At 37.2% G+C, this 21,567-nt stretch overlaps 6 protein-coding genes across 10 annotated transcripts; 2 read left to right on the top strand and 4 right to left on the bottom strand.

The window, feature by feature from the left end:
- Nucleotides 1-488: 488 nt before the first annotated feature.
- On the top strand, nt 489-5,355 carry LOC113302239 (GPI transamidase component PIG-S-like). Its single transcript, XM_026551126.1, has 12 exons — nt 489-1,647; nt 1,734-1,818; nt 1,917-2,006; nt 3,035-3,108; nt 3,339-3,423; nt 3,527-3,616; nt 3,775-3,905; nt 4,034-4,115; nt 4,219-4,266; nt 4,375-4,447; nt 4,575-4,678; nt 4,862-5,355. The coding sequence occupies exons 1-12, from the start codon at nt 800-802 to the stop codon at nt 4,976-4,978; spliced, it is 1,827 nt and encodes a 608-aa protein (XP_026406911.1). The 5' UTR covers nt 489-799; the 3' UTR covers nt 4,979-5,355.
- A 113-nt stretch (nt 5,356-5,468) lies between these two features.
- Nucleotides 5,469-7,450, bottom strand: LOC113302240. Of its 5 annotated transcripts, XM_026551130.1 has the most exons (4): nt 7,341-7,450; nt 7,187-7,238; nt 6,764-7,087; nt 5,469-6,682 (listed from the first exon to the last, which is right to left on the bottom strand). In XM_026551130.1, the coding sequence occupies exons 1-4, from the start codon at nt 7,399-7,401 to the stop codon at nt 6,673-6,675; spliced, it is 447 nt and encodes a 148-aa protein (XP_026406915.1). In that variant the 5' UTR covers nt 7,402-7,450; the 3' UTR covers nt 5,469-6,672. The 5 variants fall into 5 exon arrangements, 4 of the variants coding, with proteins under 4 accessions (XP_026406915.1, XP_026406914.1, XP_026406913.1 ...); XR_003336711.1 differs by having other exon boundaries at nt 5,469-6,078; nt 6,181-6,682; nt 6,764-7,450; XM_026551129.1 differs by having other exon boundaries at nt 6,764-7,238.
- LOC113305830 lies at nt 5,756-6,646 on the bottom strand. Its single transcript, XM_026554826.1, has 2 exons — nt 6,277-6,646; nt 5,756-6,078 (listed from the first exon to the last, which is right to left on the bottom strand). Exons 1-2 carry the CDS (start codon nt 6,644-6,646, stop codon nt 5,756-5,758), a joined length of 693 nt encoding a protein of 230 aa, XP_026410611.1.
- A 739-nt stretch (nt 7,451-8,189) lies between the features above and the next one.
- Nucleotides 8,190-11,491, bottom strand: LOC113305831 (glycine-rich protein 5-like). The gene is made up of 7 exons (XM_026554827.1): nt 11,352-11,491; nt 10,881-11,031; nt 10,668-10,794; nt 10,549-10,635; nt 10,348-10,448; nt 8,411-8,513; nt 8,190-8,254 (listed from the first exon to the last, which is right to left on the bottom strand). Exons 1-7 carry the CDS (start codon nt 11,489-11,491, stop codon nt 8,190-8,192), a joined length of 774 nt encoding a protein of 257 aa, XP_026410612.1.
- LOC113302242 (ubiquitin-conjugating enzyme E2 36-like) lies at nt 11,419-14,841 on the top strand. The gene is made up of 8 exons (XM_026551131.1): nt 11,419-11,634; nt 11,774-11,801; nt 11,883-11,969; nt 12,408-12,466; nt 13,550-13,591; nt 13,678-13,751; nt 14,145-14,242; nt 14,491-14,841. The coding sequence occupies exons 1-8, from the start codon at nt 11,599-11,601 to the stop codon at nt 14,526-14,528; spliced, it is 462 nt and encodes a 153-aa protein (XP_026406916.1). The 5' UTR covers nt 11,419-11,598; the 3' UTR covers nt 14,529-14,841.
- Nucleotides 14,842-16,404: 1,563 nt separating this feature from the next.
- On the bottom strand, nt 16,405-21,250 carry LOC113302243 (TPR repeat-containing thioredoxin TTL1-like). The gene is made up of 7 exons (XM_026551132.1): nt 19,973-21,250; nt 19,227-19,422; nt 18,933-19,117; nt 18,238-18,571; nt 17,941-18,145; nt 17,450-17,556; nt 16,405-17,317 (listed from the first exon to the last, which is right to left on the bottom strand). Exons 1-7 carry the CDS (start codon nt 20,857-20,859, stop codon nt 17,165-17,167), a joined length of 2,067 nt encoding a protein of 688 aa, XP_026406917.1. The 5' UTR covers nt 20,860-21,250; the 3' UTR covers nt 16,405-17,164.
- Between the last annotated feature and the right edge of the window lie 317 nt (nt 21,251-21,567).

Raw genomic sequence — 21,567 nt, forward strand, 5'->3', positions numbered from 1 at the left:
TTAAGATGGATGCTACTTCTGTAAATAAGTTTACAATCCAGGATTTCGATTATATCATGTTCATTGATGGGTCTTTCAAAAATTTTGACATGGGTATTGGAATCATGCTTTGTGGCAATGCAGGAAGAATAAAAAGGTGCAGAACGCACTTTGTATTGACTTCAAGTGCTTTTGCTGCAGAGACAAAGGCGCTAATTTTGGCTTCCTCTTGGGCGGAGGAGATGAGTCTTTCCAAGGTCCTTTTTCTAAGTGATTTCCTTCGGTTAGTAAACTTTGTGAATAGAGGAAAGGATGATATAGATTGGAGGTGTCTGGATCTCCTAGAAGATTATCGAATTTCATTTTCTGCTTGTTTGAACTTTAAAGTAGGTTATGTAAAGCGTATTAAGAATAAGACTGTGGATAGACTTGCTCGTCGAGCTAGGACTTTAAATTTAAGAAGCATATGAAATTCTTCTCCTTAGTTCCTGAACAATGTAATGGGAAAAGATTCCTTAAGTGATATTTGTAATAGTCTTTTTAAGTAATGGTAAGTTTGTTTTTCTCCGCAAAAAAAAAAAGAAAACAAAAGTGTATCTTAATGTAGTCATGTTTCAAATAAAAGAAAACATAATGATAATGAGGGGCTAAGATTATATAATATTGTTGAAGGAGTAAAGGTTGAATTTGGGAAGGAGGAGAGATCCCAGTCGAGAGGAGTATATCTGAGCTGTTGGGCAACTCAACAAACACCGCCTGTTGGTATAAAGGATTAAAGTAAAGCTGAATAAAGTGAAAATTTTGAAATTCTACGGAATCAATGGCGGAAAATTCAGAAACCCAAAATTCTACTGGACCGTTACCAAAGAACGATGGCGAATTCGATCCAAAAACTATGCGGAAAACTAAACCAGGTATCAAGCGTTTGATTATGATCCTAACAGTTGTTTCTTCATTCGTCCTAGGATTTCCATTTCTACTCAAAACAATCGAGATTTATCGTTCTCCATTACCATTTCATGACATCGATTCATTATCAAGCACTCTGCAGTCAAATCCATTACACATTCCATGTAGATTTCAAATTATTTATTTAGGTTTCGATGCGGAAAAAAAACTAGATACCCAGAAATTAGGGTTTATGATTAATGAGCAAATGAAGAAATTAACTGGGGGCAATCCAGTTTGTGGTGGTTGTGGGAAAGACTATACTGTTTCAGTTACAGTCGATTCTGGTAATGTGTGTAATCAGAATTTGGATGGTGGAGATTCGTGTTTATGGTGTTGTGGGACGATAGATTCATCTGTTAATTTGAACGGTAATGATGAGGGAATTGATGAAATGTTTCGTTCAGTTCTGAGTAGAAATGAGAATTGTCAGAGTTCTGGTGGAAAGGTTTATAGTGTTGTGGTAATGAACAAGGACAATGATGATCTTGATGGGGTTAGAGTTGTGGTTGGGAAATATCGACATGCTTGGTTGGTTGGGAAAGTTGAAGAAATGGGTGCAGTTTCTAGTATTGCCAATGTTTTTGTGAAGTTTTTTATGAATGGTGGGAAGGAAGAGGGGATCTCGAAAAATGAGTTTATGCCTGTGGGTGCTGATGGAAGGGTTGTTCTTTCATTTAGTCTTTTGAATGCTAATCCCCAAGATTGGATTTATGACTGGTATGAAATAAGAAAGTATGCGTTCACTGTAACGGTCTAATGAGATGTGTTAGATTTTTGCTTAATTTCTTAAACTTTATATGTAGGGATTTTCGAAAAATAGATGAAGACCTGTTGGCCCCTGTGGTGGAGGCTTTGGCACCTATTGCGAACTTAACTGTAGAAAGTCAGGTAAAAAGTTTTGTTTTCTATTTAACTTCTAATTTCGTTGTATTTTACATGTGGGCTGGAAGCTAATCTTACGTTTTCCGTTTCTCATCAATGGTCAGGTTCTATACCACACACCAAAGTCATCATTTTCTAATTGGGACGCAAAGTTGTCCAGCTATGTCTTTAGAACTAAGGACCTTCCCTTCTTTGTAAGTTCCTCAACCTACTCTTATAATTTTGTTAAGTAGGACATTAAGTGATAGTAGGTGTGTAGAACTTGGTGACTACATCTAGACTATATCCTAGAGTTCCCAGGGAGCAGTGACAGAATTGGGGGTGGCTGCCACTCCCAAAATTCTAAAACATACCCATTAATTTTTTTTTCAAGGCAATTTCTGGAATTTTCTTTTTGTAGCCCCTCTAGAAGTTTAAGATGTAGCCCATCCTACTCTTTTAGCCCTCCTAAACTTTCAATCCTACTTCCGTTGCTGCAAGGGAAGGTTTCGTTTTCCCTCAAAATTATGAATTCTCATTCAGCACAATCATATTGAACTAAATTATGTATAACAGTATACACATACTGTAACAGTTTCAACTAGTGCTATCACCATCCAGGAGTTTCATGAACTCGATATATATTACTCCATCCGTCCCAAATTAATTGAGCTAATTGGTTTTAGATTTTGTCCCACAAATAATTGAGCTATCTCACTAATGAAGGGGTATTTCTAAAACTACCATTTTAATTGATTATTGTTACTATAAGAAATATGTATAATTTGATAGCCATGTTTATATTCGTTACGTAGGTGTTTTAAAATGCTTTTCAATGGTATAAAGTTTACGGAAAACCGTGGTATAGTTTAAGAGATAAATCATTTCTAAGTTTTACTAGTTATTATCCATAAGGGTATGATTGTAAAAAATACTTTAACTCCCCTTTTCTCCTTGCCTTAATAATTGCGCAAACTACAAATAGCTCAATTAATTTGGGTCGGAGGGAGTATTACAATTAGAGGGTCAAGGTTGACGTAGTTGACCTAATCACCTAAATCTCGTGTTTAAGCATTTCTGATCTATATTACCTGCTCTTGTTCTTCATTTTTGTTTTTTTGAATCTTCAAGTTGCAAAATATGCTTGTTTGAAAAGTTCAGTCATTGTCCTAATTCAGTGTTGTTATTATTGTTCTACTGGATTATTAAAACTTTCACCTGCATTATGGGGTGAACTTAACAGGTTAATTCAAATGAATGGCACCTAGATACTTCTATTGCGGCTGGTGGACGGTCAAAGGTTTTGCAATTTGTGGTGTATATCCTTTCACTCATTGTCTGGCGCTCTTTTACTCATTTTGTTTTCTTATTTAATCTTCACAGTCACGTTTTACCCTGTCAATTTCTTGGTACAGTTATTAGTTGTTACGCTTTTGATTGAACCTTCAAATTTGTTACTAATGAACATCCAGTATGTAGATAATGTTGCAAACTGTTATTATGATTGGTAAACACTCAGAATATTAAATTTTTTTGTTATTTACCAGATATATACCATCCGCTGAAGAATGTCCGCTCCGGTTACAACTTCCATCAGGCAAAGTTTCCACAACAAATGGATTTATATCCCCTGTGAGTTGTTGTGATCTCAGCTTCTTTTTACCTGATCCTCCCAAGTTCCCAACATGTTGCATCTGTGAATCTGTTTTTTGAATTTTTTATGGCTTTTTTGCAGATGTGGGGTGGTGTTATTGTTTGGAATCCCCCAAGATGCTTCAGGAGATCCGATAGTACTCAGCCCCAGAAGCATACATTGACCTCTGAGGTTAGATCTCCCTATGGTGTTAAGTCATTTCAGTACCTACTTTCAGATCGTATGAAATTAAAAGCCATTCATATATGTGCTGTCGTATTAGTTGCAATTTGGCTTGATATTTTTAAAAGTATGACATTTCGGGCTCACTTGTGCATTTTCTGAAACAGGATCTCGAGGAACTCCTCGAGGTTTCCTTGGGGCAGCTTCGGCAACTTTTTGGTCTGACATCCAACAATCTTTATGCTGGTGAATCAGGCATGTCTAATATTTTATCCAGTGAAAGAGGCTTTACGGATTGGTAAGAGTTGTAACCAAATCATTCTTCTGATAATTTGATAAAGCCAAATGTCACGAGACCTTCCAAATGAAATTGTAATTCGTAGAGGCATTTGGGAAAGGGCTGAAGGAATTATTTCTATTTTGTAGGGAGTTGGACGCATTGTCTAGGCAGCATACTTGTTTCAATCTTCATTCTTGTGCCACAACTCTTGGATCTCTTTCCAGATTGGTATATCTCAATACGTTACATTTCGTAACTAGTTCAAAGTGTCGATGGGTTTATTTCAAATATCTTGGTCTAATTCTCTATCATGGCATCGCTCAACGTTCAGGTTCAGTCACTTCCAAGGATGATAATTAAGGATGAAATTGGGAAACAGGTTAGCCTTCTTAGATTTTAGAGTTGAATACAGAATTTCATAGTGGATAAAGTATTTACAACTCATCTTATCAGCTCCTAAGTTGGTTATATTTGTCTGGTTTGGCAGGTGAAGTTTTCACTTGAAGCTGCAAATCTGGCTCAAACAAATGCCTCTCATGGAATATATGAAGCTTCGGCTGGTATTTTCTCTTTCTAACTCAATTATCTTCTAGGTTAATTCTCTTTGTGTTATGGTCCAACTTTTCCCCTGTGGTATACTTGGCATCATTAAGTATCTAAGATTCTAAAATTTTCATTACTTTTCAGTCTCTTCAAGACAAGCAAGGGCTTTGGCAGAGGATGCATTCTTTCATCCATCGATCATGTCAATCAGTTACTACTCCTTTGAGCATTGCTTTGCTGTTTACACGGTTAGTAAAACTGGATTAGCCTCAACTATGGCGTTCTTCATTACATGAGTCCATGTTTATGTACTGGCAGTCTGAAACAAAGTCTCGGTGACTTTTGGTAAATGGCAATTGCAGTCTTCTGACCGCCATTGATTGTTTTGTCAGTAATTGAAATATTCTCACATGTGTTTCTCTCTTCGGCAGCCTTTCTTTGTACCTGTTGCTCTACACGTCCTCCTTGCATCAGCTAAAGAATGGAGACGGTATAAACAAGAGCGCACAAAGTATTTCACGTGGATCTTCAAGATAAAAGCACAATAACTGCGTATTTGATGATTTCCCGTGTTCTCTCGAGGAAAAAACAAAAGACACTGCAAATTGATAAGATATCCATGACCATCTGTATTATTCTTGAAAACATTCACGTCATCAGCTTGGGCCGTGCAGGTTCAGAAGCCGGCGTTGTTTCGTTCTATAATCGAGGTTCAGGTTCTGCAGTTAAAGCCACATCTACTGATTAAAGGTGTTTCTCTGAAACAGGTTCTTTTTTATCTCAGTGTAATCTAGTTTTCTGTGTACTAGAGATCATATATAGGAAGTCTGTGAATTATTGAAAAACACTGGGAGACAATTTCTTCTTAGATGTTTCTAATGTAAACGAATTGCTCAGTTTTTACTTATACCAAAACTGCTTCCTATGGCTCTTCGTCGGGCTGATCATTCTCTAACTTATGTCATCATGTATGATTGGACGGACTAATTTTTGACTGCGGTTCTGCATTTATGTCCTTATCTTGTGCTACCTAGTTGAATCAAATACATGCTGCTAGATTCATTCCTGGAGTCTGATGTCGTAACGTGGCAAAAACCCACGTTAATAGAAGGTTACAAAAAGACCGCAAAAAAGAAAAGTAAGAGCATTAAGAGCCTTGGCAGTGCTAGTTGCCAGGGGGAGCAAAATCACATTACAAAATGTGTGCAACACTTCTCCCGGCGATGCTACATTCCCAAAACAATTCCTCATAGCTGATCAATTATGTGTATCCAATCCCTTGATTCAAATACAAGGAGAAAGGGTAACACCCTCTACAAAATGCTTTACGATGGAGGAAGGACATATGAGAAAACGGAAAAGAAAGTCTGAATCATAGTAAGCAATAAAAGAGTACCGGCAGCTAGAAACGATGAAAAGGCCCATGGGTTGCTAAAGTAGTCTTCCCTCCATTTCTTCTTCCATTTATTCCAATTCGTAAAATGAAGAGTTTTGTAAAACGCGATCAAGGTTTCTGACAAATAAGAATCACATTCGTAACTGACAACAATACCCTTAGAAAGCTTCTTGAAAAGATCAACCACGTCTTCATCACTCCTCAACTCATGACGAAGGAGACCAGCATCATGCATAATGCAAACATCCTTCACTGAACGCACAAGACCGCAGAAGAACAACACATAGTGTGTAAAATAAGGTTCCAAGAAACGGTCACATTGTTCGTATGCAATGAGGTTGAGGAGCAACTGACCTACGAAATCATCGACACGCAGAGGTGGGATTTCTAGGACTCAGTCTTTGATTGCGATGTCTAATAGACCATGATTCTCTCTGCACATGAACTTACCTCCTGCTTCCATAAGCTCCTCGATATTATGTCCATATGGAGGGATTATTTCTCTAAAAGTACGTAGTATTTTTTGTTTTTTCTGTTCCTTATGTAGTCGGGAACATGGCTTTGCCTTGCCTGTAAACGATGAAACAAAACTCAGACGAACTAAATGGAGCAAATTATCGGGGTGGACACCAAATAAGCACTTTTTATCCAATGATTTTGTCTCGTTTGGAACCACACAATTGAAGAACTTGAGAGCCAGTTTCTGGAGAGAATAAGACTCATCTGCTGAGGCGGAGGTTATCTCGAATATTTTATCAAGTACGGCGAAAGGGAGCTGATTTTCCAGCAACAGCAGGTCACGGTGAAGATTCGGCACCATCCAACGAATATTAAAGAGGGGATCTTCTACATCTTCCTAATAAAAAAGACAGTGCATTTAAAACACATACAAATACTTATTCGAAACAAAAATGACAGATGTTTAGTGAATTTGTACCATTTCACTCCTCTCATAAAGGTGCAAGAGCTGAACGATGAAGCAACCGTCAAGAATGTGACAAATTCACTTGCACTAATGTCATTAAACTTCTCTGAATAACATCTTCTAGCTTCCACTTCCATTACTTTCATTTCATAGACAAGTTCCGTTATCATACTGTTACCATTATGATCACTATCACCACCTCCCGTTTTACTTGACAGAAAATTTTCACAGTATCGCTTTAGACCTACTGCTGCTGCTCGTTCACCATTCACTGAGCTTTTAGTCTTGTCAGTTTCATCATCAAGGAAATCATCATGAACACCAGGAGCTTTCCAACTAGAATCCGTCAACAAACGTAATAAAAACCTCAGTTTATGATCCTCCATGGCAATAAGATGAGGCTTGTGATGATGCAAAGGGCCGATAGAAACAAACCTCGGATCTAAGTCCTCTTTATGAATTGCGCGAAAATGACTAGGAACTCTACCTATGATGCAAGAGTTGACAAGAATAGATTTGTGAGTATAAACACTTTGTAGATGAACATTAATGGTGATAACTATATCACAAATTTCATCCTTGCTGATACCTTGTTCTGGATGAACTAATCGGCCGGTAACAGAATTTCCTCTTTCACCAACTGCCTCCATTTTTTTTCTTGCTTTGGTTTCTTGTGGCGCATTCAGAGAATTTAACTCATTTCTGTTTAGTCTTGTCTTGGTAATAAAGAGAAGAACCATATAAGTATGTTTTATAGTAGTTCATTCACGTCACCACCAAATACCACCTTAATTGTGGTGGTTTAACTCTTTTAACTTTTTTTGCTTGTCAACTAATATGGTTTAACTTGTTATATTTCACCAAGGGATGAACGCGTTTTGAATTACTAGTGTTTTTTCTTTCTTTCCTCTCTTACTTGTGTGTTTAGATTAGTGAAGCAGGTCGTAATAAGCATCGATCCAAATTAACTGTCAACAATTCAAACGCCGACATCAACTACTGTCATATGTAGGAATCCTGAACTATTACTAGATCTGCTGGCCAACTGCCCGTCCTACCTCCTCTATGGTCTTTATGTCCCAGTAAAGATATTCTTATATTGCATTTGCTGACAAAATCCTTGTTAGACATGCATGCATATGCTGATATAAGCAGAATGCATATGCTGATATAAGCAGAATACATATGCCAGTACGTTGACAAAACAAACATTTGGCTTGGGAAAATCAGAGGAATAGAACCAGTATCACTTAAGTACGGGGTATATTAATCAAAAACCGTTAGTTTTGACACCTAATAAATATACCTTTATACAACAATAAAAATATCCCTATTATTTAAAAGTCTCATCCATTAAAAAGTAGATTACCTTAATACCCTCATAAACAATATTATTTTCCACTTAGAACCCTTATCCCTTAACAAAACTTTTTTTCTATTACTTCACATCCACCACCGCCACAATTTTACCACCGCCAACAGCACCGACGCCACCACCGCTTACTAAATACAACCACCAATAATATTCCACCACCACCACCATTGTTGATGCCATCACTGGTGCTGCCGCCACCACTGCCGCTGCCACCACCACTGCCGCCACCACCATCGTCGTCGTCGCCGCCACCACCACCAATAATATTCCACCACCACCACCACCATTGTTGATGCCGTAACTGGTGCTGCCGCCGCTGCGGCCGCCACCACCGCCACCACCATCGCCGACGCCATCACCGTCGTCATCAAAATTAGGTGTCAACAACTGAAGTTGATCCAAAAAATTAAAAGTTCAAAAATAACTTTACTAACTAATATTCTGTTGTTTTTTTCGTCAACAATCGAAGTTGATCCCAGTGAATGGAGTCAACAACCAAAGTTGATCCCTTTAAGTGGGATCAACAATTGAAGTTGATCCCATTAAGTTGGATCAACAATAAAAGTTGATCCACAAAAAATGGGATCAACAGTTAGAGTTGACAGCATTTATACGAGTCTGTTTACTGTAAAAACCAATAAACCTGGAACCTGCAAACTGCAAACTGACAACTACTTAAGAAACATAGGAGCAACAAAAATTTCTGCGACAAACATCTTTGATACAAAAAAACGAAATGACATATAGGAATGAGTGAAAGTGAACTTGGCGTGAGTCGAACACGCATCATCTGACACGGAGTCAGTCATGCTACCATTGCACCACAAATTCAGCATTCGAAGAACTTTATGTCTATAAATCCAAAGGCACAACCATTACCATCAGTCAAACAACAACACACAAACCAACAAAATCACCAAATTCCGACATTACCACCAATCCAACATCGACACTACCAACACCACACAACTACTACCACACCCATCAACCAACACTTTCAAAAACCACAAAAAACAAAATCCGTAAGCACACTAGTCTTTATAATGTTGATGTAAGAAAGGCAATACACAATATGAAGAGCATTTTAGGTACTCGTACTATAAAGTATCTAATTTTTTTTAACAAACATAATTTAACCTTTAAACTACAAGCATGACTATACTAATGATGTCAACAATAGGAGTTGATTCCATAAATGAGATCAACAACAGTAGTTGATCCCATAAAAATGGTGTCAACAACAGGAGTTGATCCAATAAGTGGTGTCAACAACAGTAGTTGATCCCTTACAAAAAATACGCCACCACCCACACTACTACAATAAAAACCACCACACATTACTTGCAGTGCACCAAACATCCACCAACACCGCTGTAACAACACCTTCCACCACTTTCCACCACCACTACCATAACAACAACAACAACAATACCAAATGCTTGTATCACCATCAGCACCACCAACCTCACTAGTACAAATAAAATCTATTTGCTTGTTTCGGAAAATGAATTACAATCAAGATCTCAATTAAAATCGAAATAAACAAAGACATCATATTGAATCAACACCAAAAAATCAATACCAAGATCAAATTTAGGCTACTACTTAGAATGACGGTAAGAGATCAAACTTATCTTATAATTTGTTTATGATGGTTGAATCTTCAGATCCACTTATTGATGAAGATTTTCACCGTCTCTTCCCAATTAATACACATCGTTATTTTCTACCATTGCACCACAAATTCAACATTTGAAAACCTTACAACTATAAAATTCAAAAACACCACCACTACCATTAGTTGAATAACAATACACAAACACAAACCAACAAGAAACTAAACTAATTTTTTTAACAAACATGATTTAAACTACAAGCATGACTATCCTAATGCAAGGAAATGATGTCAACAATAGGAGTCAGTAGTTGATCCCAAAAAAATAATGTTGTCCACAACAGGAATTGATCCCATACATAGGATCAACAACAGTAGTTGATCCCATAAAAGGGATCAATAAGAGTAGTTGATACTCGTGAACTTGAACATAAAGAGTAAGGTAACAGAAGTAGTAGTTACCTCAGAGTTTTCTATGAAACCAAGCACTGATCTTCTTGTATTTATCATTCCAGCCTCACCACCACCAACAATCACACAGAGTATCCACCATCAGCCACAGTCACACAAAATATACACCACCACCACCACAAAAATCAACATCACCATTATCCCCATCAACAAAATTAATATTTTATCCTCACCACAACCATCATTCCAACCAGAACCACCACAATCTCCATCATCAATTACATCATTTCTTCTATCTACATCATCAATTCTAACCAGAACCACAAACAAATCTACCTCATCAATTCTACCACTCTCATAAATTAAACTAAAAATCAAGTAACATGAAATACGTACCTTCTTCATCGCCGCCGTCGTCGCCGCCGCCACCACCATCATTATAGATCTGATATCTTCCACCACCACCACCATCACCATCATTTTCTAATAAAATTGTGATAGATTGAATTACATACCTCCTTCATCGCCGCCGCCACCACCATCATTATAGATCTGGTATCTTCCTCCACCACCACCATCATCAACTTCTAATGACGATTTTAATTGTCTGTTCCTAAATTGATGCAAAAAGGTCTTTAAGAACTAACTGTTATCATCGACTTTAGGTTATTCAATCCAAATCTGATGTTATCGAAATTGAATATGATGTTTCTAATGAATTTAATTACAGAAGTTAGTTTCTCGTTGATGTCGTTTGGTGGTGGTGGTGGATTTGGTGGAAGTATAGGAGGTGATGGCGAAGATGGTGTTCCTGAATCTGCAGCGACGGAGGAGAAGGTGGTGGTAACGACGATGAAGGCGAGAGGACAGCTTTTACATCTGCAAATGAAAATGAAATAAAAAAGAAGAAGATACTCGATAGAATAAAGGGTAAATATGGAATCTTGTATAATCTTTAATGGACCTCTGATGGGTTTTGGATGAAAAGGGGTATTTTTATTGTAGGACAAGAATATTTATGAAGCCCTTTAGAATTGAGGCAATTATATAATTCCCACTTAGGTATAGAGGAAAAATCTGATGATAATATCAGCGACCTGAGTTCGAAAATCTTGGGGGCACAAATTCTTTACCTCATACAAATAAAATAAAAAATCAAAGGTAGGGAAATGTTTTTCTGGCCGCAAGAGAATGTGCACCTAGATGTTGGGTTTTTGGTAGAGCGGTGAATAACAAATCCCAACGAAAGGAATAAATAAAGCACTCCACCGGCCAATATCTTAAAGCTGAAGCTCTCTTTCCGAAAAGGGGTACCAAATTTCCCCAAATTCCATTCCATCGAATCCAAATCAAACCCTCGATTTTTTCTTTCTCTGTTACAAAACAGAGAGAGACCGAACCTGTTTTACTCTCTGTCTCAAGCTTTTCTCAATTTATTCTCTAAAAATGGCGAACAGTAATCTACCACGAAGGATTATCAAGGTTTGTTTCTATTAATCCTTCTTTCAGTTTCATGAATCATTGTTTTCTGCCATGGTGATTTTTTCTTAATTTAGGTTTATTTTTACTACCCCCGTCTTTGATTTCTAGGGTTTCTTATTAATGTCTTGGCATCGTACAGGAAACTCAGCGGCTACTCAGTGAACCAGGTAATCTTAGTTTCTGATTGCTTGTGAGTATGGAGCGTTTGGAGATATTATCAGGGTTTTTATTGTGGTTTGTTGATGCAGCTCCTGGAATTAGTGCTTCTCCTTCAGAAGATAACATGAGATATTTTAATGTTATGATTCTTGGTCCAACACAGTCTCCATATGAAGGTATATTCTTATTTATTTGCTTAATTATGCCTCCTTAAATTGATTTTCTTTACTTTCTTTGCCTAATTGTTAAAGGGTTATGAATTGCTTGATTAGTGTAATTTAACAGCTGTTGTTACCTTGAAATAAATGGTATGATGAATTTTTTTTATTGTTTCCAACTTGCTACGATTCCTGTTCTCATCCCATGACTATTATGGACTTGAAAATTCCTCAGTAACTTGTGGAACTAACTAAGAAACTGAACCCTTGGAAATGGAGAAAAGGGTGCCATAAGTGATGATATTTTTCATTCATGAGATTATCGTCACTGTTCAAGAAAATACAGAATGAAGTGATATTAGTGTCCTCAATGGAACTATTGTATGAATGTGTTTACTTTTCCCAATTAATTCTCTTTGGGTTATTGTTTGACGTAATGAAGGTATTATCTTTTAGGTGGGGTTTTTAAATTGGAACTATTTCTGCCTGAAGAATATCCAATGGCTGCGCCTAAGGTACTGTAACACTTGCTGGCGACTATTTGGTTTCTGCTTTCTTAAATCTAACGGGATTATGAACAAATAACATTAAACCTTAAGTCTATTTTAGCTGCATTAATCTGTTTGAAGTTAGACTACTTATCCATATCTCCAGTCTTGATAATCTCTGTTGACATTTAATAGAAGTAAAGCTTGCAGTCGTCCTCAGTGTTTCGTTTGTATGCCGAATACTGGTTTTACGGGTGATTTATAATTTCATATTTTGACCTAATATAGCTTGCTGATTTTTTTCTGGTGTTGTTACATGTAAACTCTCACTCATGCAATTTATAAGATGTATCACGGCAGAATTTTTTTGTGAAAGTACCCTTTATGAGCCCTCAATGTAGTCAGATGTTAGAATTTAGGTTCATGATTATTGTCAGTAGCTATTGATTCCTGAAAAGTAATCCAAATTTGTTTGAATACTGTTAGACTTGAATGCCTAAACTATATATCAAAAATGTTTTTGCTAAGAGGAAGACAAACCACGTAAGAGAATATCTGTACTCTTTCTTTCAAACGTTTCATATCCTCAACTGAAAGGGTTTCGACGTTCATCTGGGTTTTAGGGCCTCGGGTATCAGGAAGACAGATTGGGAGTATGTGGACAGTGAAGTTGGTTCATACAAAGGAGAAAACAATCAAGAGATACAATTGAGAACTAGAGTAGAAGTACAATCCCAACTCCTAAATAGCATTGATCCTAGTTACTGGGGATGACTCCCTAAAACTACTGGTTTTAGTTATCGTGAGATTAATCTCTATTCTTCTATCATCTTGTGATCTGGTTTGTGTTTGTCATGACTTTAACAAGAGCCCTCATCTATTAGTTATTCTGAAGACCCATTCAAATTAGCAGCCATCGCGTTACATTTATAGGTGGTGTATGCATTTAGAGTCTCATTTTATTTTCATGTCTAAATCTGGGAGCATCCAGGTTCTGTTTTAGAACCGAGATTGAACTTTTTAATTTGTTTTTATGACTTAATTTATAGCATTTTGTTTTTCCTTCTGGTATGACTTGACTCTTTGAGCATTGTGGATTATTTGGAACAGGTCCGCTTTCTAACTAAAATTTACCATCCCAACATCGACAAGGCAAGTGAATCTGTTTCTGATCTTTCTATTGTTTTTAGAACATCTGGTGATATTTTTGCATCTAAGCTGAAAAATTGTTGATACAGCTTGGAAGAATATGTCTTGATATCCTGAAAGACAAATGGAGCCCTGCCCTCCAGATTCGTACTGTGCTACTAAGGTACGTGGTTTCTTGTACATTTTTTTCACAAGCTGTTGTTTGTGTTTTGCACTGTGCAAAATGTTTCTTGTGAGACAAGAAATTCTGTTGGAGGCACATATTTTGGCATATTTTTTTGTTGCTGTCAAATTTCAGTTTACAGATAATCTGCGACACAATCTTGCTAGTTTCTGTAATGCATATAGACCTCGTTTACATTCTAAAGAAGTAGAGGGACATGTGCAACATTTTATATCTCTTAACAATCTTGCTTGCCAACTGTTTTAGGGAAACAAAATAAAAGATGGCTAGTTCTTAAAATGTCAGAATGGTTTTTGTAAAAGATGAATATATGCTGTTGCAAGTGGTTTCTTTATTTCATTTCTTACTGTACTTCTCTTTTTCCTGGATTAGTATTCAAGCACTTCTTAGTGCCCCAAACCCAGATGATCCTCTTTCTGAAAACATTGCCAAGCACTGGAAGGCAAATGAGGCAGAGGCAGTTGAAACAGGTGCTTTTTCGTCTACTTTTAAGTTTTTTCTCAGTTTCTCCTCTAGGATGCCGTATATGAAATAGTTTCTGTTTGATGGTTGATGACAGACTCTATGATCTTATTCATTTAAATGGCAGTGTCCTTTTTTTTTCTCGCTTTTGTCTTTTCTTTTCTTTTTTTTTCGTACTTTTTTGTCTTCGTTCTTGCTTCTTCATTTATCTACTTGTCTATAACTGGAGTTTCTTCCTCTTCTTGGTACCTTGCAGCCAAAGAATGGACTAGGCTATATGCCACTGGTGCATGACAATGTGGCAACATGGATTGGTTGGGAGTGTCGGTGGCTGTTATAAGAGAATAACGTATAATGCTATGTAATTCAGATGGTTGATAATTCACCTAAAGTAAAAGTAATCAGATGCTTGTTCTCAAATATTGAAACAAAGAAGTTTACCTCAATTAACCGAAAAGATCAAATATCATAATTCAATTAGATATGTAATGAATTTAGATTAAACTTGGTTTTCTTTTTGTTGCAGTTGTAATTGCCAATGTGATTTAATGTCTCTGTTGAAACTCCTTCAGGAAATTGTTCTGTATGAAAAATGTAGCTGCATGTATGTCCATGAGTGATTCTGCCATGGGTTCTTGTTTACGTTTACCCATGTTTTAATGGGTTCCACCCAGTTGACAACGGCTGCTGGCAGAGTCAAGGGGAAAGGCAAAATCAGTCGGCTTGAGATTGGTTTTTCCATGTTTTTTCAGCGCCATTTAAAATCGCTTCAGAGTTTGACGGATGATTGTATCAGCGGCTTAGTAGAAATTGCGCGGGATAATGGAAAGAAAGGTCTGTCAGCAGCATGGAATATGGTATGATCTTGATGAGGTTTCTCTTCTTAATGGAACTCCAGTGGAAGATATTCATAGTTACCTTTTTATGGAATGATCTCTCCACAGCTCGTTGGTAATGCTGTCTTCTCTAATCTATCAACTCCAAGACATTGCCAAGCAGATAAGCTAGTTGGGATACTACAGTACAACCTAGTAAATATTGTATTTATAACTGATTTCTCGAGTCATTCATTCCAACTAAAAAGTAAAACTCGTTTCTAAAATGGTCCCCTGAAAACATTTACTACAAATTCGTGAAGGAGGAGGAGGGAAATTTGACATAACAGGAGAGAGAGAGAGAGAGAGAGAGAGAGAGAGAGAGAGAGAGAGAGAGAATGGGGTATGATAGATATTGTTCGCGATGGCTACAGATGTTGTTGATGACGATAGGGTTTGTATGTGTGCCATAGCATGCAGGGTATTACCTCAAAAAAATGGCCAAGCTTCCTCTCTCAATGTATCATGTCAACAAATGCAAGAATATTCCCATACCTGTTACTGTCTCTCCCTGGTTTCATTGTCCTTGAGAATATGCTCCAAGGATTTAATTTATTTTTCTTTCAAACTGTGTTTGAGTGCAGCTTTTAAGACTAGTAGTCTACAGAGTACAGAGTAAGTCAATATGTAATTCCTAAGTAAATTTGACAAAGTTTTTTTCCTTGATGATGTAAGTTTGACAAAGTTGGAGAACATTTCGTCAAATGCCCATATATGTTTATTCTAGCTCACCTCTCTCATTAAATTGTCGGTTACTGCCAACACCTATTTTGTCTTGGACTCTAAAGACAAATTCGATTAGATACTTTAATTTATTTCTTGCATCGCCAAAAAAAAAAATCGCATTGCAAAGCTTGACCTCTAGTTGTCTATGTTCTTATTTTCTTTTCACCACAACTAATGTCTTTTCAACTTGAAAGAAAAAAAGAATGCAGGTTCTTCAAGCTAGTTTTGCTCCATTTCTACCCGTCAAATTATCACCAGAGATTAATCCAAGTGTATTAAAGGACCGGACTACATTTATACGATTGTAGTTGCACACACACATGACAATTCTGAGATGAGACCTTGAAATCAAAGTTTAGTGAAAAACAAACAAACTAGAATCTTAAATTACAACAAGACTCTACTGCACTCAAAGCCAAAGGTGGTGGTGGTGGTGGTATAAATGAATGCCTCCAAGGTTATCTCAACCACCTCATAAAGTAAGCAGTCTTCACATTTAAAGACAATGTACTGGGTGGCTGCCTTATATACCTGCACAGTGATCTAATATAAATAACACCCTTCCAAAAGAAACACAACACAAAAACCCCACATTACTCAACAAATCATCCTGCATGTTTTCTGTTACATCAAGATCCAAGAATAGTTCACAACAGTAATTTGACAGGAGCATTAATCATGGAAAATACAAGAAAATGGAATGGAGATATGGAAGATGAAAAATGTTGAAAATTTATTCATGAAATGGTAGAGCAGAAACAACATAGATGAATATTACCACGACTCATGACCAATCTTACTCTCTCCCGATATCCACCACGCCTCAAACCTTCCATCATGGCTTCCAATATTTTGATATATATCATATACATACATACATTTACATACACTCTCTCTCCCTCTCTCTTTCTTTCTCTCTACCAAACAAACCTTATGAAAGACTTCAGAGAGGCCTCTCTAAATTGTACACTTATCTCATCTTTCAGAGAGTTGGATCACATGAATGAGGCCAGCTTAAAGCCTTTAATGGAAACCCGAAAGAAGAGTAAAAAGAGATGCGGAAACAATGAATACGGAAACCCAGAGAGAGCAATGAAAATGAAATGAATAAAATTTAAAGACTCAAAGAAAGAATATTTTTACTCTGGGTTTCTCAGGCCTTGGCTCTACGAAATCAGGCTGTTTTTCTGGACAGGTGAAAATTGGTAATCCCTGTACGTAATACTGAATAGCAGAGGGTGTGGAGAAATTACTATCACGCAACAGAGGCTGGATCATGAGAAGAGAACGTAGAAATGTTGCAATAAGAACCACAACTTAGTTGTGGTTCTAGAGACTATAATGCCTTACGCTATACTCCAATACTTGATGGCTAGGACAGATCATTTCTTTAACTCTGTGACCATTCTTGTAAATCTTGAACGTTGGCACAATTCTAACAGCTTCTGTGTTGGCTACTGAAGCACTCTCTCCCACATCCACCTAAAATTACAAAATCACATAATGATGTTTGAATTAACCACATTCTTATCATACTTATGGGAATGATTGATGGACAAAAAAAAATTGCAGTGAAAAGTAAAAAGGTTCGTTACTGTAATACTAGTTACTAACCTTGAGAAAATTCACAGATGGGTACTGAACACACAACGTGTCCACGAATGGGGAAATCTGATCACATTGTTGGTTTGAAACGGCCTTGAAGAAGACAATTGAAACACCTGCAAGTTCAAGTTCGATCTATGGGCATTAGTAGGGAACTATATAACTATATTTTCTCGTTTCACTTCTGATTTATTATAACTGGGAAAAGCGTTCAAAAGAAACTCTGTAAACACCAGATTTCATCATTTGCCTAAAGCGAATAATAGTTTATATTTTTTACCGGTACATAATTTGCCTAAGAGCTTTGGGGAACTTGATCCCACCAAGAATGTTGCCCTATGTATCCTGAAAAACAAAGTATATCGATGGTATTTGTGTCATCCTCTTTCTATTCTTCTGCCACATATCACATTTGAGTTTGTTTGCTAAGTGAGCTATGTGGTATACAGCTACAATCTAAGAAGCACATCCTAGAACCAATGAGGTTGGTGATTACTGACCGGGTAAAGATATTGCAGCTTTAAATTGATCGGCGCCCATGATTTCCTCAACTTCACCGCCGAATTTCAAATTGGAGACTTCCTCCCCTCGAGATTTCTTCAGTGCAACTTGAGCATGAAACAGAGCTTCTGCCACTTCATTGTCCGTTGGTAGTTCTCTTCTCAAAGATTCATAATCCCTCACAGATTCAAGCCACCGTTCAAGCTATAATCCATCCAAAAATAAGTAACAGTTGATCAGCTAGAAAGTTTAAGAAGCTTAAAATGTGAAATTAGAATACTGAAATCCCATTTCACCTTGCCATAGGACGCAGCTCGCCGACGAAGGGCCTTTGTATACTTAGGCTGGATCTTAAGAGCCTGGTTACAGTCTTCCACGGATCTCTCCCAGTTTCCAAGTTTAGACCAACAAACTGCTCTATTACAATGGAGAACAGAGTTGGAAGTGTCCGACTTAAGACCTTCTCCATAAGCTGAACAGGCTTCGGCATACTTGCCAGAATTGAAGAGATCATTCCCACGGGCACGAGCTCTTGCCACTAGCCTCACATTGTTAAGCATCACTGCAACTTCAGCATTTCGATGATCGATGAGCCCTGCCTTCTCAGCAGCCGAAGCTGCATTCTCAAACCTAAGAAAAATATTCAACTCAAGACCCTTAGAATATATTTCGACAACCATGTTTGAATCATGATTTGTCAAACACGAGTTTTCACCAACACCAGGATACAGAAAGAAAATCCGAGTACTAGAGAAATTTGAATTCTGGAAATATGGACGGTATCAAATCCGAAACTACTTTCAATCTTATGCGAGTATGAAACAGATAGATATACACTACACAGCAAGAGCATCAAGGCGACCCCTTTCTTTTCTCATATTTTAGATTTTTACCTCTAATCTTCAAAGTCTCGTTAGTAATAACTCAAACAAGACTCAATCTACTACCGTGTTCATAAAACAAAAAGCAAAACTGTAGTATATTAGCTCACCTTCCCAGTGCCATCTCAACTTGTGCGCGAACAAAGAAGATATAAGCATCTGATAGCATCCCGAAGAACTTGGTCTGCGAGAAGGAAGCTGGTGATGGTTCGAATTTGGGTATTTTTCCTAGGCAAGAATCTGCATCATCTAGTTGATGGAGCTTCAGAAGGGCTTCAGCTCTGCAGGCAAGGAGCTGTAAAATTCCATTCTAACCATTTCAGGCCATCTGATTTTATCCATTATAAATCAAATCAACGGGCAGGATTATGACAGGACATTTAAGTCCACAATATGATTTTTACCTGAGGAGAAGATTCTGCTCCCCCGGCGATGGCAGCATCGCATTCCCTTAGTACATTCTTCCAATCACCAATTCTCCGCGAGTCAGTACATCTATTTAGATGCCTCTCTACTGCTTGCAACTTTTGCAACTCGGTTGGATCAGGATGCTGCCCTTGAAAAGAAATGTGCTTCCTGGCAATCTCAACATGACCTAACCTGTAAGAAGATCAACATGAAATGTACTTCAAAATCATGAACTTGATCCCCGAACATCTTTATTCCTAAGGCATCAAAGTCACCAAAAAAAGCTAATAAATAGATAGATGGCCCTTTACGAGTAGAAACAAATGAAGAAAACAAAGAAAGTTGAATCTTGCTTGGTGGACTACAAAAGTTACTCATGAATCTAAACTAATGAAGCAACCATAAGGCAAACCAGACATTCAATGGATCCTGTTCGTGGAAAAACCTCGAAAGCTTAGAGATGAGAAAACAAAGGACCCATGAACTATTTTCTTTTCTTTTTTGACTAACAAGGACCCCATGAATCTTTCCTAAACTAGTATCAGGATGTAAATACAGCAACCACTATCAAAATAGAAAAAGCAAAAATTATCTAAATCTTACACAAATAGAAGCAGAAAAATAAGAACTATCTTAGGTAAATCAGATCTAAACAACCTAAAATTGACATCAAACTGAAAACATAATGTATACAAAACTAAGCACATTATCCACAATAGAAATTCCAGTTCTTGATACTCACTTAAGATGCAAAGAAGCCAATCTCTGATGAGCTCTAAAATATCCAGGATCCAATCGAACCGCTTCTTCGCACTCTCTTACGGCCTCCATGAATCGTCCAAGACCAGTTAATGCTGCAGCTCTGTTACTCTTATAAGCTGCATTTTCAGGCGAAATAGCAATAGCTTTATCATACAAATACAAAGCATCTAAGAAATTCCCTCTTTTATACTTCTCATTTCCAACTCTTTTCAACTCCTCTGGATCCACCAAATTCCCTGATTTCCCAGCACCACTTAAAACTTCGTTCAAATTTCCTCCAGATTTCGTCCCAACCCCGCCTCTCATTATACTTCCATGACCATAATTTCCAGTTCCAGAACCCAAAACATCGTATCTCGCTGGACTTTTATGTGCCATTCCAGTCTTCAATAGTTTCCCAGATGGACATATATTTCCAGTCGGTAAAGCATTTAGATTCACCGGAGAATTCGCCGAGGAAGAAGAAGAAGAATTTCCTGAATAAATCAAGGGAACACCTGCTGAGTGAGATCGTACATGACCCGGTCTTGAATTGCGATGTACCGGAACGGATCGGGTAGTTTCGTTAACAGTAACAGTAGTAGTAGTCGGGCTATGTCTACTTTCAATCTCACCGGAGTGGCTGCTGGTTTTAACAATTGCATTTTTACCACAGACTGAGCCAGATGAACCTGAACTACTGCTTGGTGTGTGAACATTACTGTTACGATTTGCTAGTCTTAATGGTGAAACTGGTGAACCCAAATCAAGTTCTTTGAAATCTGGTTTATTATCTTCTACTCCTCCTTTATCATTAGTACAAGTTAATGCAGTACTACGAAATCGATCATTTAGTGAAGAATCAAACTCTCTGTTGGAATTTGACATTTTTAATCAAACCAAAAACAAAAAAAAATGAAAACTTTAAATGTTTTTGTTTCTGGGTTTTTTCTGTTAATTCAACAGAAAAATGAAAGCCACCAATGAGAAGAAGAAGAAAAAGAAGAAGAGATTTGTCTGGAAGTAGTAGTAGTAGCAGTAGTAGTAGTAGTAGTAGTAGAAGTAGAAGTAGAAGAAGAAGACATGGAAGGAAATTCAGAGAGAGAGAGAGAAAGAAGAGGAAAAATAGATGGGGATCTCGTGATTTTAAAGAAGGAAGCAAGGAATGAATGTGTGAGTCTTGAAAAGGCTTAAGACAGACAGAGAAAGAGAAAGAGAGAGAGATATATTGAGGAGCAGAAGAAGAAGAAGAAATGAAAGAGAGAACGGCTTTTCTTTTCTTTTCCTTCTTCTCCTTTCACGAGACGAGTCTCTTCTTTTCTCTCTAACCCTAACCTTTTCTTTTCTTTTTCTTTTTTTTTTTTTGCTTTTTTACAGATGTTTGATTTTATGGTTAATATATTAAATACACAGGAAGAAAAAAATAATCAAGCATTTATTTGGAGTTTCCTTGTTTTCATCTGTAAAATTTTGGTGAATTCAGCTGGTTTAAAAATGAAAAGTTAAAAAATTAAGAATTACCTGGTTGGTCGAATATGCTATGAATTCAGAGAAAAACCCTAAAAATCTTTCAAGACACCATTGACATTAGTTAGT

This window comes from Papaver somniferum, chromosome 8 (genome assembly GCF_003573695.1).
Source record: "Papaver somniferum cultivar HN1 chromosome 8, ASM357369v1, whole genome shotgun sequence".
NCBI classification, from domain to species: Eukaryota; Viridiplantae; Streptophyta; class Magnoliopsida; order Ranunculales; family Papaveraceae; genus Papaver; species Papaver somniferum.

Bases quoted from the DNA above. Each gene is read 5' to 3' on its own strand.
- LOC113305831 (XM_026554827.1), bottom strand. From the start codon at position 11,491: ATGGAATGGAATTTGGGGAAATTTGGTACCCCTTTTCGGAAAGAGAGC. The intron at 10,795-10,880 runs GTAATTAAATTC...GATAACAGTTAG, and splicing joins TCAACGAGAAACTAACTTCT to TTCTTAAAGACCTTTTTGCA. The intron at 8,514-10,347 runs GTGATGTTGATT...GATCAACTTCAG, and splicing joins TTTTGTTGATGGGGATAATG to TTGTTGACACCTAATTTTGA.
- LOC113302242 (XM_026551131.1), top strand. From the start codon at position 11,599: ATGGCGAACAGTAATCTACCACGAAGGATTATCAAG. The intron at 12,467-13,549 runs GTACTGTAACAC...TATTTGGAACAG, and splicing joins ATCCAATGGCTGCGCCTAAG to GTCCGCTTTCTAACTAAAAT. The intron at 13,752-14,144 runs GTACGTGGTTTC...TTCCTGGATTAG, and splicing joins ATTCGTACTGTGCTACTAAG to TATTCAAGCACTTCTTAGTG.
- LOC113305830 (XM_026554826.1), bottom strand. From the start codon at position 6,646: ATGGTGCCGAATCTTCACCGTGACCTGCTGTTGCTGGAAAATCAGCTC. The intron at 6,079-6,276 runs GTAAGTTCATGT...TTGTGCGTTCAG, and splicing joins GGAGCTTATGGAAGCAGGAG to TGAAGGATGTTTGCATTATG.
- LOC113302243 (XM_026551132.1), bottom strand. From the start codon at position 20,859: ATGTCAAATTCCAACAGAGAGTTTGATTCTTCACTAAATGATCGATTT. The intron at 19,423-19,972 runs GTGAGTATCAAG...ATCTTCTTACAG, and splicing joins TTGGCTTCTTTGCATCTTAA to GTTAGGTCATGTTGAGATTG. The intron at 17,557-17,940 runs GTCAGTAATCAC...TTGAACTTGCAG, and splicing joins AGCTGCAATATCTTTACCCG to GTGTTTCAATTGTCTTCTTC.
- LOC113302240 (XM_026551127.1), bottom strand. From the start codon at position 7,401: ATGGAGGCAGTTGGTGAAAGAGGAAATTCTGTTACCGGCCGATTAGTT.
- LOC113302239 (XM_026551126.1), top strand. From the start codon at position 800: ATGGCGGAAAATTCAGAAACCCAAAATTCTACTGGACCGTTACCAAAG. The intron at 1,819-1,916 runs GTAAAAAGTTTT...ATCAATGGTCAG, and splicing joins ACTTAACTGTAGAAAGTCAG to GTTCTATACCACACACCAAA. The intron at 3,424-3,526 runs GTGAGTTGTTGT...GCTTTTTTGCAG, and splicing joins CAAATGGATTTATATCCCCT to ATGTGGGGTGGTGTTATTGT.